The 19,030-nt window shown below is 39.2% G+C and overlaps 1 protein-coding gene across 1 annotated transcript in view; it reads left to right on the top strand.

Annotated features, from left to right (window-relative positions):
• Positions 1 to 19,030, top strand: part of LOC149285346 (lysine-specific demethylase 4C-like) — a 178,208-nt gene that overhangs the window by 31,041 nt on the left and 128,137 nt on the right. Inside the window, exon 6 of the mRNA XM_089495504.1 lies at positions 15,721 to 15,824. Within this exon, the coding sequence (XP_089351630.1) occupies positions 15,721 to 15,824 (104 nt within the window). The remainder of the gene's footprint in view (positions 1 to 15,720; positions 15,825 to 19,030) is intronic.

Here is a 19,030-nt window from a genome sequence, read left to right as displayed (position 1 = left end):
TTCTAGCTTCCTGTTCTCCTGCTGCTCGCGACCAAAGAACCGGTAAGCAGCCTGGCCCCAGCGGACATTTTTTTTGAGGTCTGATTAGAAGACGACCTTGATTATAAGATGAGGGGTATTTTTCAGAGCATTTGCTCTGAAAAAAACCTCGTCTTATTATCGAGCAAATACGGTATGTATGTATGTATATATATATATATATATATATATATATATATATATGCGCACACGTTAGACGTGCATTTTTAACTACATAATAGTAAAGACCATGACAATATATATAAATATTAGACCCTGCTGCCGATATATAGAAATATTACACCCTGCTTCCGATATATATTAATATTAACCCCTGCTGCGGATATATATTGAAATTAGCCCCTGCTGCGGATGTATACTTATATTATACCCTGCTGCCAAAATACATAAAAATTATACCCTGCTGCCGATATATATTATTTGACCCTGCTGCCAATATATATTAATATTAGCCCCTGCAGCCAATATATATAATTAGCCCCTGCAGCCAATATATATAATTAGCCCCTGCAGCCAATATATATTATTAGCCCCTGCAGCCAATATATATTATTAGCCCCTGCTGCCGATATATATATAAATAGACCCTGCTGCCAATATGAATATAAATACTAGACCCTGCTGCTAATAAATATTAATATTAGCCCCTGCTGCCAATATATGTTAATATTAGTTCCTGCTGCCAATATATATTAGCCCCTGCTGCCGATATATATAAATATTAGCCCCTGCTGCTGATATATAGTATTAGTCCCTGCTTCCTATATAGATTAATATTAGATGCTGCTGCCAATATATATATAAATATTAAACACTGCTGTCAATATATAAATAAATATTAGACCCTGCTGCCAATATATAAATAAATATTAGCCCCTGCTGCCAAAACATGTATAAATATTTGCCCCTGCTGCCAATATATATATAAATTTTAGAACCTGCTGCCAATATATTTTATAGTGAAAAAATTGGACCCTACCTAAGCATTTCCTTGGGCCCCGCTCAACGCTTCCTTGCATGCAATCACTCCCTCCGCTACCATACCAAAAAAAAAAATATTTGCCACACTGACTGCAGATCAGAGGAAGACCGTGAGAGTCAGTCCTGCACCGTGACATTGAGAGGTCCTCTCCCCTGTAATCATCCCCAGAGTCCCTTTGTCCCCTCATTCACTAAACCATACCGCTCTTTTACTTACACCCTGTAGTTCAGGTATAGATCAAATAAACAACACATGGAAACAGCACATGCAACTGAATGAGATAAAAAAAAAAACTTGTATTTGCAGGTATACATAAATAATGTATGGAAACATAGCATTGCAGGTATAAACCAACAGAACACACAAACCCAGCATTGCAGGTATATATATCAACTGGAAATCACATGTACACTCAGCACTGAAGGTATAGATCAAATAAACAACACATGGAAACAGCACTCCAGGTATTGATCAACTGAATAAGACATACAAATCCTATATTTGCAGGTAAACATAAATAATGTATGGAAATATAGCCGATACAGATCAACAGAATAACACAAAACCCAGCTTTGCAGGTATATATCAATTGGAAATTACATATAAACTCTGCATTAAAGGTATAGATAACCCCCCCTAAATTACAGGCATAGATCACTGGTCACACACCCCAAAGCCAACCCTGGCATCCACATTGCCCACATAGAACCTGACCAGCACCCAAATTACACACACATAGGATGTGCCATCTTTGTCGTCAAACAGCCCAGCATGAGTCAACATTGTCCCCAAACAGCTGAACGTACGCCATGTTTGTCCCATAAACACACTATCTGTGCCATCTTTGTCCCCATTGCCTAAACACCCTGCTTATACAATCTTTGCTTTTTTGACAAATCAATAATACACCTATGATTCACAAACACTTTTACAGTCACTCACTAATTCACACAATCATTTGTTCTTTCACACAAATTATTTACACATATTCATTAATGCATCCACACATTAACCCATTCATTCTCTCTCTCATTCTGACTCTTTATTTCAATATTCTTGCCACCCTCCTTTCTCCCTATCTACCCCCTCTCCCTCCCTATATAATACCCCTTCTCCCTTCCTATCTACCCTATCTAACCCCTCTCCGTCCCTACCCTATCTAACCCCTCTCCCTCCCTCCCTACCACCTCTCCCTCCTTATCCTATCTATCCCCTCTCCCTCCCAATCTATCCTATCTATCCCCTCTCCCTCCCAATCTATTCTGTCTATCCCCTCTCCCTCCCAATCTACCTCTTCTCACTCTCTAACCCCCTCCTAACTTTCTTCCCTCTCCCCCCTTCGAAGTTCACTTACCTTGGGCTTGTAGAAGTCCAGCGGTGCGATCGCGAAGTCCCTGTCTCCCTGGTTCTGCCGCAGTGTGCGCGGCTTCACTGTTGAGCGCCGGATATGACATCATATACCGGCACTCAACTTGAAATGCCGGCACTGCGACCAAAGCAGAGGCCTCGCGGAGAAGAGTGAGAGGCGCCGAACGGTTTCTGAAAACGTATTCCTCAGCGATCGTTTGGCGCCTCTCTCTCTCCTCCGCGTCTATTACAAAAAAACCAAACGGCATTTCAATTGGGGGGGCACACGGGGGGGGGCACAGCATGATGTAGGGGGGGCATGCCCCCCCCCCCCCCCGCCGACACCACTGGCAGCTGCCCCTCCTCCATAGTCCGACTGTTCTTGCCACCGACACATGCGCTCTGGAGTCTGAACCCAGAGTTCCCCTAACCAATGGTGGAAGTAAGTCACATGCAAGGAGACGTGTGTGCGGCACAACACAGAGTGGCAAATGCAAATGGATGATTCTGCAGAAACCCCTCATGCATTTGCAAAGCTGACAGCCAGAAGGGACTCAATGCAGCTATCATTAAAGTGAAAGGGAAACGCAAGGTATGAGAGAAGGTGAGCCGCAGACCACCAGTAATACCAAAAGACTGTGTTTTTCAATATTTTGTGGTAATGGTGGAATTATGGAGGGCTGTGTGTGTGAGCCCCATGGATTTTACATACTTACAGCTGCAGAGTGACCAAGGAGAATAAGCACAGAAAAGTAACGTTTGATTTATCAAACAGCAGTTGTCAGACATTTGTGTTGGAGTTTAGGGGTCTGAATCCAGACTGAAAAGAATCGACTGACAGAATCAGAAAAGGCAATTGATTGCATACAATTACCTCTAGTAGGTGGTCTAGATATTTTTTTTCTGTTGCATTTTTAACTAAATCTACCAATCCTGTTATTTCTTGAATACTTGAATATAATTGTCAGTTGAATCGAGGAATCTACGAATACCATAAATAGCTGTGCATTTTATTCTTTTAAGCCTCTGGTGTCTCCCATGGCTCACAAACGTGTAGTAAGTTCCCTTTAGGTGTAAAAAACAGGATAACAACTAAGATGCATAAATAAGCAGTGAATAACAATGAATACATGCACAAAAATAACTGTACAAACACTACAACGTAATACAGCTTTAAAAATACATTACAAACAGTACTGGAAGGCTAGCTTGAATAACATGAAAGTACCAACGTATTGTGTACGGTTTTATGTTGATTTATGTTGGCTCGGTACGGCACGCTCCTATTGCCTTACTAGATTGCAGGATAAATATTCCGGCATTAAATATCAGATGGTATTGCCGGTTACGCCCCAATGTTTGGTTCCTCCAAAGACTTTGCTGTGTTGCTGAATCTTTTAGTTTAAAGCATCCAGCGATACACCAATGGAGCACAAGAAATTATTCCACTATAAATGATCCCAATATATTGTTGTTTCTGACATTGCCTCTGTGAGAAAAAGCATCCTGTAAGAATAGAAGAAGATCGTAATGTTTATTTCATTGGGACAGTCAGAAATGTTATTTTTGTGTGTCTTCAGAGGTAGTTTTCAGGTGCCATAATGGAAAAGTTTCATGTGGGACTCATCCTTGGCACAGTTTAAACATTATTACTATGAATAAACTAAGTACTGTGGTATTTGTGACAAACTATTTTAAAGAAAATACATTAGTGGTGTACCTATGAGGACTCTATACCACACTACTCTTTCTCACCATCCTCTGAAGGGGTCCTATAGAGCGTAGGAGGCATAAACATCTGCTAAAAGGAGGACTTCCACCAAAAGTTATTATTTTTCTGGATGCCTGAAGTAATACCAATCTTAAATTTGCGCTTTTGTGGTTACACTGTAACGTTAGATCTTGGATGCTTTTCGTTTTCTTTGCGTCAGATGATTTCCTAGTTAAATTTAAGTGTAATGAGTATTGTCTGTAAATAGCTTTCCCTATGGTATGCTGTAATTTTTGGAATATTGTCAATGAACATTAGATTTGTAATTATTATTTAACTAAGCCTAACCTAATTAACGTAACCAGAAATTGGCAGTTGAAACTCTTTATTAATAATGTATCGAACGCTCACATATTCTGAAACAACTTCACCACTTGATCTCTTGAAATGCATGAATTTCTTAATTTAATTGTTAACAAAGCCTACAAAAAATGACGTCTAAAGATTACAATATTACAAGTACTGAAAACACAGGTAAAATCCTGGTTTAGTATGCAAATTAATGTTTAATTTTCTTCTACAAGAAACCATCATAGCATTGTGGGTGAGCCAAGGGCACTTCCTGCTTGAGTCCACCCAAACCTTTTGGATTATATAGTTTTTTTACACTTTAATAAAGCCATAACTCCCCATACCTCGCCCAGTTCCACTTTATAGTGCAGCTAGCTGAGGAAATTGTTGAGAATCACTTACTTGTACTTATGTGCAAAGTTTCCCTGCTACTCACTTTCTCAGTTGTAGTTGTGTATCCAGCGAGGCTATTGTGTGAGTAGGTTCAGACAAGCGTTAACCACATTCAGCCCAAGAGGCAAGTCCCGCTACATGGACTTGTCTGACACACAATCCCCACAAATATCATAAAAAGGCCATATAGTATCTGCAAAGCACCCAGCAAGGATCCAATGAGTATAAATTGTGCCCAAAGACCTTGTTATGCTAGAAATCTCTCTGGGTACATGTGGACATACAAGTAAAGCAGTGTCCCAAAATCTTCAAATCAGAGCAGCCCTGCACCCCTTTACTAGTCTTCCCTGGGAAGAAGTGAGGCCACTGTAACGACATCCCCTGCCTGTCTGCTATTACAAACTCCGGAGTAGGAGCTTTCTGTGCGTAGTATGTGGGTAAGTGAAGCTGTTTTGGTGCCTATGCTGTGTGTCCTGTCATGATGAGCTCTTTCAGTGTAATATACCAAACTGGCTGTAAAACTTTTGCCTGTCCGTTATTGTTGCCCCAAACACTCCATTTTTGATACATTTAGTGGCTTGTTTTTCTTTTCTCCTTATTTTTCTTACCAACCTTCATTTTGATGAGTTCACAGCTGTTTTTATTCATTTAAAATCTACCATTTGGAAGTCTGACAGAACTATGTACACAATTCAATCAGAATAAGGGTTATGTATAAAGAGCCGTTGTGATGTATGGTAGTAAAAGTGGAAGACAAAACGGGACTGTTGTTGCTTTGGTGTTTTTTCTACCTTTTTATTCAAGAATTGTTCGTTATACAAAACCCATTATCACTCCAGTGTATTTAACGAAAGACAGGCATATAGACACACACACTTACAATTATAAAATGCAATCATATTGTAAGGTAACTTGGACAAACAGCTAGTGATTAAGACTACATGCTTAAGGAAATTTTTTATATCAAATGCTGCCTAGTAGATGATAATTTGGTAACAAAATATGCTCATATATAGTAAAACATCTACACATTCGTTTGCATACAGTGCTGTAGTTTCGGGGAAGCTTATTTTCATTTTACCTCTTCCTTTTCGTACTCTGAAAATGGTAGCATTGTGAATATTTTGTTAGACCCACCGATATACATATAAAATGCAGGCTTACGTAATGCTTTTCCCACATATCTACAATATGCTCCATTCAATTAAATTATGATGCCTTGGGTTATTTTTATTTATTATGGCTGCATGTGCACTATTCCTTCATACTTCTGGGGCTTCTCTCAGCCTTGAGCAGTCATCATTTATAATCCTGTGGGTACATCTTGATCATCTAAACATTGACGGAGTTCACTACAAAATTGACCAGCTTGCTGATGTCTTTTCATTTGGAGGGTACACACCCTGAGGAAATCAACTGTGTTCAGGGAGGTAATGAGTGAAAAAGGTCGCTCATCTCCCTAATCAGCTTTTTGCCTGGGCAGCCACACAAATCTTCTGGAATTAGCACTCCCCTGTAGGTAATTATTGTTATTGTTGGTTTTATTATTATTAGTCAGTCTGTAATAGGAGAAATGTAGAGGATTTTCTGTCTTGTACAATCCTCTAAAAGCCATGAGCTATAAATTAACACACCAAACACCATATATAATTGCTTCCAGTTTTATTTTAGAAATTGCACCCTAACATACAATCATCTGGTTGCTTTGGTGTCTGCTATTTTGAGTATTGTTCAATTCGGAAGAATATAAGCAAAAATAACACAGGGAAGAATTTAGGTCTCCAGTTCAAGCTTGGCTATTGCAGATAAATATTTATAAATATACACGGTAAGCAGTCAACAAATAACATACAAAAATCCACACACCCTCTTATTGTCGCTTACTTGCTTGTATCATACTCCTTTTATATAATAACCTTCTTACTAAACATATGATCTATACTTTTCAATTGTCGTATGATCTAACACAATTAATTGAAAACCATGTGGACATATTGCAGATGAGACCAAGCCTTTCTGTTTTACAACAATACAGTGAGGTCAGAATGTAAAAACCCAGTTTATTATTATTTGTAAACATTTTTCTCCAAGTCAAGTAGTTCAAGCCCCTCTTCTAGCAGAAAATGGCTGTAAACACCTGGCTTATTTAATAAACCCCAGTGATGTCCATTGAGGAACCAGTTCATTGGTCTATCATGGTCCAGTTGAAGAACTTTTTTAGTGAAATGGTTTACTGGAAATGCATTATCTTAACGCTTTCTGGTTGCCTTAGAAATCGAAAAACATGAAATGTATAGTAAAAGTTGATACAGTCTACCCACAGTTTATATGGTTTGGCCATTTACGACAATTTGTAACAAGCTGGCCAAATCGTCACCTTCAGACTTGGCACCCGTTTAAGGGTTTACTGTGCTTTATTTTATACTCAGGCATTCAACAAATAAACAAGAAATCAAATCATACTCCATTTTTAGACTAACTATAAACAAGCACACTGGCCAGCTACTCTTCCCCCCCCCTTTCCGAATATAGATATCCAAAACAGGTTCCCGCACCATACCTTATGCTGGCTCTCTGGACACAAGGCTCACAGCATCCTCTCTCTCCCACAGTCAGACACCCAGAGCCATATTTTTTATTTTTTTTTACATTCACCTCGAAGGGATGAAACTACAATATTAACCCTGCATGAAATAGAGAGCACTCCAGCCTTTGGCTTAAGTAAATAGGTAAAGAGGCTCTCTTACAGTGCCCCAAATTACATAGAATGAGACAAATAGGCAAGTGAGAGCTGCTACTAAAAAATTGCCCAATACAGGTAAAGTTTGAATGTTTTTTTGTTTGCTTTCTTTTCTTTTAGAGTAGGTAGAACCGAAAATTTAGTAGTCCTGTACAACATGCAATTAATTCTCTGATTCCTAGTGATAATTAAGATAACTGATGGTTAATTGAATGATAATCCACAAGAAATGTCTTCGCCTTTTCTACTCAAACTTCTATCTATGATAAATCCCTTTTGGACTTTTGTACAACATTGCATCATGTGAGGCTTTACATGTGATTTTAGTAATTATTGTGAAAAGGAAAGCCACCACATGTAGTAGGATAAAGACTCAGAGAAGGTGGTATAGCTGCTGATTTTCTAAACACAGCAGTAACCTTCTCATGAAAGAAATAAACTGGTAATACAGGCCAGTAATAGTCATAGATCCACATTTCCATCAAAATTAGATTGCTGCTTTTAATAAATCATTGTAGCACATGATATTCACCATCATTTTGTAATTGCAGACTTATGGGTTAAGCTGACCCTTTATAGCTAAAGATTTAGAAACCAGCTTCTCCTGCTCCAGTTCTATTTTTGTTGCTTTTGTAACGCAAGAGGGAAAATATGTAAATTAGCATGATTTCATTACATATTGTTCCAAATCAAATCTTTTTGTTTGGAATGAAAAAAAAGTATACCACCTGCTGACAACATTCAAAAGCAAAGCATGCAAAAGAGAGCTCCAGACTCCCAAGTAAAATATGCATGGTGATTGCATACCTCAAATCTTGGAGAACAGCCACCATAATGCTGTGGGATGACTTTGGTTGCAAAGCAGAATTTAATATACTCCTTGTGTGGATTTGATTGAGTCGTGAATGAGTTTCTCGTGCCAGAAGAATTTTATATTGAGCAATAAAATCGAAGCCTAATAATGAATACATTATGAGTGCGTGCATTTTAATTTCGTGGTTGATTACATTCTTGATCTATTACTTCTTTTCTGAATAATACAGCACTGTCCATTTTACAGTATTGCAGTGTATTTGTTTGAAAGCTGGGTAAAAAGTGCATCGAACTCCTGGCGATTCATGCCATCTGCTGTTAGTGAACTTTAAAAATAACTGTATAAATGCATACAATTTGGTTAAACTTTCCCCTGATATAAATGTTTTTGCGTCTTTTCACCTCGCCATAATTGATTAAAAATATATTTTAATTGTTTTTGAATCACAAAAATAAAATTTCAAGTGTACCAAACATCCTGTGCTAAATGTGTAGTATATAATTTGCCTCTACTAAATTGTTCATTGTATACTTAAACTGAGAATACAGATTAGAAAAGGGTACCAAGAAGTACCAAGGCTGTTTTTTTGGTTTTTTTTGGAGTCTTTTGCCAAACAAGAAATAGAAAAACAACCGGCATATTAAAAAAACAGCATTGGTTGCATGGGTCACATGAATGTACACTATATGGACAATAGTATTGGGAAAACCTACAAGGACTTTGATTACATCGCATTCTAAATACCGTATTTGCTCGATTATAAGAGTAGGTTTTTTCTAGAGCAAATGCTCTGAAAAATACCACTCGTCTTATAATCGGGGTCGTCTTATAATCAGACCTCAAATAGGTCTGACTATGAGACTAAGATCCAGATCCCCTGCAGCGATGCAGGGGACCTGGATCCTCCTGTGTATGCCCCCCCCAACTTACCGGTGCTTCTGAGTCCCCGGTGCTTAGTCCGGGCAGCGTGTAGAGCTCTACACGATTCGCATAGAGCTCTACACGCTGCCCGGACTAAGCACCAGGGACTCAGATGCAGGGGACCTGGATCATCCTGTGTTATGCCCCCCCCCCCAACTTGTGCTTCTGATTCCCCGGTGCTTAGTCCAGGCAGCGTGTAGAGCTCTACACAATTCGCGTAGAGCGGAAGTTCTCTACGTGAATCGCGTAGAGCTCTACACGCTGCCCGGACTAAGCACCGGGGATTCAGAAGCACCGGTAAGTTTGGAGGAGGGAGGGGGAGGGAGTGTTAAATGGGGGGCATAAGGCATTTCTGGGGGCAGAGTGCTCTGGGAAATGCCTTTTAACCCCCCTTAATGCCACTCTGCCGCCAGAAATGCCTTTTAACCCTCTATACGCCACTCTGCCTATACCTCCCTATATGCCACTCTGCCCCATAATATGCCTTTTAACCCCTAAATGTTAGAGTGGCATATAGGGGTATAAGGCATTTCTGAAGGCAGAGTGGCACGTAGGGGGTCAAAAGGCATATCATGGGGCACAGTGGCATTTAGAGGGTTAAAAGGCATATCATGGGGCACAGTGGCATATATGGGGTATAAGGCATTTCTGGGGCAGAGTGGCAAGCCTGGGGGCAGATGTGCATAACTAGGGGGGGCAGGTTGAAAAAAAAATAAAATAAAAACAAAATATTTTCCTCAATCGTAGCTTTTATTAACAAACAATTGTTCACATAGTTTACATCAATTAACATTTACTGGTAAAACTTTTTTCCTATAGGGTCGTCTTTAGGGCTGCAACTAACGATTATTTTAATAATCGATTAGTTGGCTGATTATTTTTTTGATTAATCGGATTAAAAAAAACAATATGCAAATTTTTCGTTTATTTAAAATAATTTAATTAACTGGATGTTAAAAAACAACTTAAAATTTACATTAACATTCTTATTTTGTTATGATGTAATAAAAAACAATATTTTCAAAGTACAAGAACCCAAACACAATATTTATGAAACAAAATAACCCCAAACATTCTGAAAAGAGGTGGACTATTACTGTTCAAGAAACTTTGCCCCAGCCCTGGCACTTTGCACCCAGCACTCAGCACCCAACACTCAGCACTTTGCACCCAGCCCTGGCACTTTGCACCCAGCACTTTGCACTTTGCACCCAGCACTTTGAACCCAGCACTCAGCACTTTGCCCCAGCCCTGGCACTTTGCACCCAGCACTTTGCACCCAGCCCTGGCACTTTGCACCCAGCACTCAGCACTTTGCCCCAGCCCTGGCACTTTGCACCCAGCACTTTGCACCCAGCCCTGGCACTTTGCATCCAGCACTCAGCACTTTGCACTCAGCACTTTGCACCCAGCACTTTGCACCCAGCCCTGGCACTTTGCACCCAGCACTTTGCACTGTGCCCTTGCACCCAGTCTCCAACTCTGCCCTGCACCCAGCCCTGCCCCCACACTCACACCCTGCCCCCACACTCTGCCCTGCACCCACTCTGCCCTGCACCCACACTCACACCCTGCCCTGCATCCCCACCCCCACTCTGCCCTGCACCCAGTCTCCCACTCTGCCCTGCACCCACACTCACACCATGCATCCCCACCCCCACTCTGCCCTGCACCCAGTCTCCTGCCCTGCCCCCACACTCACACCCTGCCCTGCATCCCCACCCCCACTCTGCCCTGCACTCAGTCTCCTACCCTGGCCTGCCCTCCCCACCCCCACTCTGCCCTGCACCCACACTCACACCCTGCCCTGCATCCCCTGAAACCCCACCCCCGCGAATCGCTCTGTGCGAATGGAGCCACTCGCACAGAGCGATTCGCACAGACATGAAGAATACTTACCTCCGGAACGCGTCACATCCGTCACGTAACTAAAAGAAGGCGGAGACTGCAGAGCGTGTAGCAGAAGCGGGGAACGCTCGCGGAGGTAAGTAAAAGGAGCCGAGTGCTCCAACAACGAATCGATCACTCGATTAATCGATAACGGAAATCGTCGACAACGATTTCCGTTATCGATTATCGATTTTATCGTTTCGTTGTTTCAGCCCTAGTCGTCTTATATTCAGGCTTTTTCTTTTTTTCATAAATTATTATTTAGGTTTTGGGGGGTCGTCTTATAATCGAGCAAATACGGTACATAGACCTTAATATACAGTTGGTCCTGCCTTAGCAGCTATAACAGCCTCCACTCTTCTGAGAAAGCTTTCCACAAGATTTTGGAGTGTTTCTGTGGGAATTTTTGCCCATTCATCTAGTACAATGTTTGTGAGGTCCTAAGGCACTAATGTTGGACAAGAAGGCCTGGTTCCCAATCTCTCTTCCAGTTCTTCCCAAAGGTGAAGGTTCAATGGGTTTGAGGTTGGGGCTCTGTGCGGGCCACTCAAATTCTTCCACACCAAACGCTTCCAACTGCGTCTTTATGGACCTTGCTTTGAGCACAATGAGATGTGAGGGTGATCATTTATGTGTCATCCATGTAGACTGCAGGTTTATGGCGCATGTAGTGTCATAGTCCATAGATAGCAGGACAATGTCTGCATTGCAAAATGGTTGCATAGAGAGAATCAAGAGACAGAGGATAACCCTGCCTCGCCCTGTTTGGGCCCTATTTAGAGCATTTGGGAGTTTAAACATAAAGATCCCTATTTACTTTGTTTGTGTGACAGGGCCAGGCTAGCTGGCTCATATGTCATATGAAGTTTAGCCGGGTCACGGAGCACTTTTGTGTCCGGTTCTGTATACTGTGACCCGGTAATATATTATATTGTGTTTATTGTGTAACCGGCCCAGAGACTGATGTGGATTCAGCCCCAGCCTTCAAAGAGACAATCCTATAATCTGGCTGGGGCTCTTAATCAACCAGCACAGCCCTGTCTGCCCAGACGGCACCCGCACTACAGGGGGGATAACACAGGTGGGGGAACCCATTGTATTCTGTAATCCCCTCACCTGATACATCTCCTGTATACTAATGGGATTTGTGATGGGATGTGGCTGATGGGATTTGTGATGGGATGTGGCTGATGGGATTGGGGGTTGGGTTCGGTACACATTGCATTGAGATTGTATAAAGTTCTCTGTGTTTGTAATAAAGAGAGTTCTTCTTGGTTTACTACGAATGGTGGTCTGGATGATCCGTGGATAGCTGAGTGCTATCTGTATGAGGGACTGACTGGTGATTCCTCAGCCCTCAAACAGGGGTACCCAGCCTTGGGTACAGTTTGCATGTTGGGAATGTTTTGTCAGCTCCATAGTTTTGTGTTATATTTACGATAGGACCAAGAACCAAGTACATTTTGAGAGCAGAAGAAAAAACTTGCAAATCCGAAAACCTGTATGACACTAAATAGATTTTTTTCATCAATTTGTGATTATGAAAAATTGCTTCAAATAATTTTTTTTTAAAAAAGTGTAATTTTCCTTGTCTTTCAGAGATTTTTGGCCGACCTCTAAAATGTTATTTCCCATAATCACTGTTGTGGAACTTATGTAAGGCATAAATCCAGAAGTCAATTGTAAATACAAGTTCAGGAGTGATCAGAACTGCTTAATACACTACACATTTTTATTCCTTAAGCGATTTTCCAATTTAAATTAACTTATGGCCAGTCACCACATTTGTTCAGGCCTTGATTGCAAATCCATATGCAGAAAGCAAATTAAATACTCTTCTTTCTTCATTGATTTTAATTTAAAATTTAATTCTTTTAATGTAGCATAAATCTTTGGATTTGAAGAGTTTGATCGGTTCTTTAGAATTAAAATACCAAAAATTTGCATAAAGATATGTGATTATAGTTTGTATGACAGATGCAACAGAATAAGTAACATTGAAGGAGGCGCATCACAAACTATTGACAAGCTTTTTTCCTTGCCTTTCACCAGTCGGCGTCCTCTTGTATCACATGACTAAAGCCTTCAATTAAACTTTCCCTTCTGAAAAGTAAACGGGCAACATTTCATGTGATTAAACTAATATCTGGTCTTGGTTTAAACAGTGATATAAAATATGAAAAGTGACAGAAGAGTGATAAGTACATGGATCAGAGTAACATCTGTTAATCAAACAATTCCAAAAGAATCTCTTTCACAAAAAAAGGGAACATGCTACTGGCCTGTAGGAGGCGTTGGTGAAGCAGCTGGTACATGTAAGGGAAAAAAAATAATACAATATAGTGCAGAGTGTATAAACAGTAATTGGTGCAGCTGATGTTGTGGTTGCACTCACAGACGGTATAGATGCTTCAGACCCATCAGAGTAAAGTGGAAAGGTATCTTTTATTGATCTTCGTCTAGAATCTATAAAAACAAGCTGAAATAGTGCAGTATCTTAGGTAAAAGCGAATATAGCTGGTAAAAATGCACTCACAGTTTGTCTATGCACAATGTGCATATAAAATCGTTATGCTGAAAGTCCACCAGAATCCGATCGAAAAAAATGTCCAATATGATCCTTCTGACGCGTTTCGCCGGGTCGGCTTCCTCAAGAGAAGTGAAATCGATCGGTAAATGCACCAATTACTGTGTATACACTCTGCACTATATTGTATAATTTTTTTCCCTTACATGTACCTGCGCCCCAATCATTTGTTTATATGTCTACACCCTGAGGAAGAGTGTTTTTTGGGCTGCTGCGGTCACCTGGGAAGTATTGTGAAAGTTTATTATTATTATTAATTTTCCACAATTTTTTTATTTACACTTGTGAGCACAAGAATTAGGTTTATTATAGTTTTCTTGTTGGTGAAGCAGCTCATGTAATATGCTTTGACCATCTGAATATTTATATACTCATTATTCCTATTTCTTTTTTGTTTTATTTATTTTTTATTAACATTCAGTTATGCATACAACAATATGAAATTTGACATTCCATTACAAGTAGAATTTATCGAAGGAATTGAAACATTCTGTTAATAAACAAGCCTAACAATAAATCCATATTAATTTAATTGGCTTATTTCAATTATAATTAAAAAATCACATTCATTCTTGATCACAAGTAATTTAATAAAGTGTTTCAAATCGTCTTTTCTGTGTTTTATTTATTATATTTAGAAGTAAATGTGTTTAGGTGATCTGTTTTAGGGGACGATTTGAGTAGGCCTCGAAAGAACAGTTTGTGGTCTTTACTCCATTCTAGATTTATAATTTAGCCAGGGTTCCCATATTTTTTTAATCCTATTTGATATTATATAAAAGTATTTTTCCATTTTATGTTGATGATTTATTTGTCAGAAAACTGTTATTTGCCCCAATATCAATCCTCAACTGTCTCTATCTATCTATCTATCTATCTATCTATCACACCACTATCTCTTTCAACAACAGCCAAACCTAACACTATTGATTGACATGTATGCTCAGAAAAACAAATCTTCATTCTCCTTTTCTCCCTTTTGCTGGAGCACTGTTTTCTGTTTTGCTCTGTGTGACTGATGCACATATTTTTAGCCATGCAAATCGTGTGGACTTCTAAAGCCATTTGTTTTCTCATTTCCCTTTTCCCTCATGCAATATTTGGCAGCGCTAGCATTTAAATGATATTTATGCTTCTTCTCAAGCCTCTTCAATGTTTATGTCCATAAAATTAATTTGTATTAGAAGGCGGAATACATTTCCTGGCAATAGAAAAACTGCTGCCAGAAAGCCTCAGTTATCTCAACATTATTTATAATCTCTCCCTCTTCAGTGCTCCACAATAGGATAATTGTCTTTTTCTCATAAATGAATGATCAATAATGCTTTGAGGTATAAGTAGCCCCTTTAGGGGCAAGATGGGGTTGAATATACAAAAATACTGTCACATTCTGTAAAGACACTGCTATACACATGAATACAAAATACATTTAAGAGAACTACAGTACATCGTCCCTTCTGTGGTCCAGTTTTTGTCCCGCTGGTTGGCGTAAGCAGCAGGCAACAACGTTGGTCCTGCATGCCTAGGAGCTGGAGGACGGGTAGACAGGCAAATGCAAGTTGGGCCTCAGGAATCTTTAAAGGGGCCACTAAGCTTTCACATGCATTAGTGTCTCTTTTAAACTTATTTGTTTGGTTTGAGTTTAATGATTGCATATGGTCCATATTTTGGGACATACTTAATCATTGAGGTCAGTACAGATGAACTTGGTATTGTGTGAGCAAACTTTTACATTTGAATGATGGTTAAGGTGATGTGACTTTGAAACTGTGCTTGTTATATCTTTATGAGATGAACACTAAATGAATTAGAACTGATTAAAAATCCAGGTATTGTCACCCTCATATGAAATGTAATTGCATCACCGGTAAAAAATAGTTTCTAAGAGTATATGCACTTGATTCTTCTAACTATAACTTCATCTTAATGTTCTGTTCACTTCTAGGTTTCTTTCCCAGCAGCTCGCAAGGATGTGAAGCTTTCCTTCGACACAAAATGACACTGATATCGCCATCCATATTGAAAAAATATGGAATTCCTTTTGACAAGGTATTTTTCAGCTGCATTCCCGCATGTTTTTCGAATTTATTTCTCAGATTTTATTTGTAGAAACTTAAGCATTTCATGTTTTATCAAACTTGATCAAATGATTGAAACCAAACTCTTTGGGTTAAATAATATTATTAAGTAGCATTTTAGATTTTAATTTTTTAAATTTTTATCATAGAACTATAATATTTTTTTTAATCATAGCATCATTCATTTTCCCTCTCTCTCGATACATACGTTTAGTATTTTTTTTCCCAAGTTGCTTTTAAGAATGAATCCCCCCCCCCAAACAATTAATGTAATACTGTATACGTAATTAGTGGATTAAGTTGACAATCACATTTTTAAAGTCACAGTCTAGCCCCTAATTTTTAATGCATATTGGAATCAATTTCACACGGACTGCAGTGTAAGTCTTGCTTTGCTTTTGGAGTTGGAAACACAATGCATCTCCCTGGCCGTCTTTAGTGAAAGCAAGAATCCTACTTAATTGTGCTGTTCCACATACGGAAAACATTGAGCTTTTTAGTATGTTACACTAAAAAGCTATAGCAGATCTGCTATTGTATTGATTAATTTGTCTGTTGAATCCCTAAAACAAGGTTTTTAAGTTTGCATTTCAACAACCTCTCAGTGGCTGCTTGTGAGTCACTGTTTGATTTTATTTATTGTAAGGGTTTGGACATTTAACAGTACTAGGAATAAATATTTCTAATGCAAAAGTATTCAACAATCAGCTTTGTAGGGGGAACAGCACCTTCATCTATACTTCCTGCCCATGTGTTATGTGAAAAATCTGGGCACATTCATTTTCTATCATGCAGGTTTATAATACTGGCATCAGGACCATATTTCATTTTGTAATACTGTATCTATATATATAAAATTATAGTTAATTTTATTAATAATTAGAAAGCCTTGTGGAATTTTGGACAGCTCTACACTCTTCCTAATTCCACTGATGACAGATAGCATTCAGCCCATGTATGTAGTCTGCATTTTTCCTGCTGAAAAGACTGAAAACTTATTTGGTCATTTTTTTTTATTTATTTTTTTAATATTGACCTCTTATGCTGGAAGGCTGGTCCCCTCATCCACCACCCTCGCTGTAGAGTAAAACTTATATTACGTTTGTCCCTCTTGAATTTGTCCTATGTGTTCTAACACTTCTCCTTTAGACATAAACCTCTCTCTTGTAATTTGTTAAATCCCAATGAATTTAACTGTTTTTATTACACCCCTTTCTCTTGTCTGTCCTCCAAGCTATACATATTGATAATTGATAGTTAATATTTCCTGCGATCTAAACTGTATGCAGTACTGCGAGTGAGGTCCGACCAGAGATCTGTAAGGTGGCAGACCCACCTTTCTTTCTGCTTCTCCATTCTTTTTTACATCGCCTGCCTACCTTTAGTCCAAAGTCCTTTGACAGCACAGTAGCCTTAGCACTATATTTTGTCCCAAGTGCATTATTTTACTTTTAGCAGCATTATATTACAACTGCCACACTCTCGAGCCTTCTTCTAATTTACTTTTGTCATTACCCATTTGGTTTGCCTTTTGAGACCTTTTTTTAATATTGGTAATAAAAATATTTAAAAAGTATTTGTCCCTGAGGCCCCCACTAGTAACAAGGCATTCTTTTCAATATACTCCATTAGCTTTAACTCAACCATTTCCTTATCCATTCAACTATCTTAACATTCAAATAGTAATTTCATTCGGAAACAAATGGTTTCAAAGACACCCTCTTTCTTCCTTTGTACTTAGTTGGATCTTGTAACCTTTTCTGCATCTGAGCAAGTTCTTCAAAATGATGAGGATACATGAGATGTTTTTTCCCCCCAAAGTGGTCATGTTGGTTGAACCTTTAACTGTAAGAGAGTACTTCAATAAAATGTTAGACGGAGGAGAGTTTATCTTGTCAAACAAGGCAAACCAACCTTAAGAAAACCTTTAAAAAGGTAGAATAGAATATATTTTTAAATTTGGATGAATGGAAATAGTGATGTGGGCGCAAGATGAATATCCTACTTTTACCATCCTGATACACAGGCATTCGCTGCAGGTGTCTCCCTCTAAAGACATCACAGCAGCAGTTCTCAATAGGAAAGTAGCAGGTCTCTGTTTCAAAGATTCCTTTCTGTCTTTTATAGACGTCATTGACGTTCATCATTGTGCCTCAGATTGTTAGCAAGGTAATCGGCTCAGTGTGCTTTTAATCATTATGAAATGGTTACATGATTAACTCATTGGATTCCAGAATAGTTATGAGGTTAGAATCTGAGCCAGTGTTGCTCTGGGACGACAGATGAGCTACTGCATCAGTTTGTCGATTTCTATATAATTAAGTGGCACATAAAATACATAAGGATTTACTGATGGTCCCTGCATTGATTCACTTATCAATGAATGCGTATGATAGTAGCCAGACAAAAAAACATAACAAAAACCTCTTGTGTTTGCAATGGTCATAGTGGTTATTAAATATGAGTATTTGTAGACAAGGCTGTGAAATATTGGCTTTGTTTCGGGGTAGCTGTAAAAAGGAGAAGGACTATGGTTTAGAGGGTTTGGATAACATCACGTCAGCTGATTTACATAGTGGAGGGGAGGAATGCTGGTTAATGAGGGCAGCGGCACAGTACCTGAAAGATGATCAGGAATTTCCTTGTTATGGTGACAATGTCTCATGGCAAAATCCCACCCTGTCGGTCAACTTCTTATCTTACACGTATGCATAACTTGTTCTTCCACCCTGTCACAGTGTCCTAAAATCAGTACATACCTGCGCAAAACCAGCATTGTGAGGATGTCCTCAGAAGAGTACTCTATCACTTGCTGAACTTGTATGCCATGCATGCAGGGGACCCCATCCCAAATCCTGTCACATTGTGTCCACATGCATGCGCCATGTGAAGGAACATCAGTGTTAGGGAGAATAGAACATGATGCAGACTGTCCACGTGAATCTCCTGTTCCCTCCCCCTGTGGTTCAGAAGAAGTTGACTAATCACGTCTGACATTTATTCTGATATTATAGCATCCCTTAAATTTAGTTGCAGGTGAGATAAAACATTTCCGTAGGGGCCCTGTCCCAATTAGTTTGTCCCTGCTTAATGTATGGTGACATCAGTGAGATGAAATTTGCCACCTCACTGCAACTTAGAGTTTAGTGAATATAACCATTTGACTTGTGTCACAAG

This window comes from Sceloporus occidentalis, unplaced genomic scaffold (assembly GCF_023333645.1).
Source record: "Sceloporus occidentalis isolate IW3139 unplaced genomic scaffold, rSceOcc1.0.p SCAF_80, whole genome shotgun sequence".
In the NCBI taxonomy this organism is placed as follows: domain Eukaryota; kingdom Metazoa; phylum Chordata; class Lepidosauria; order Squamata; family Phrynosomatidae; genus Sceloporus; species Sceloporus occidentalis.
This window is presented reverse-complemented; position numbering and strand designations above follow the sequence as displayed.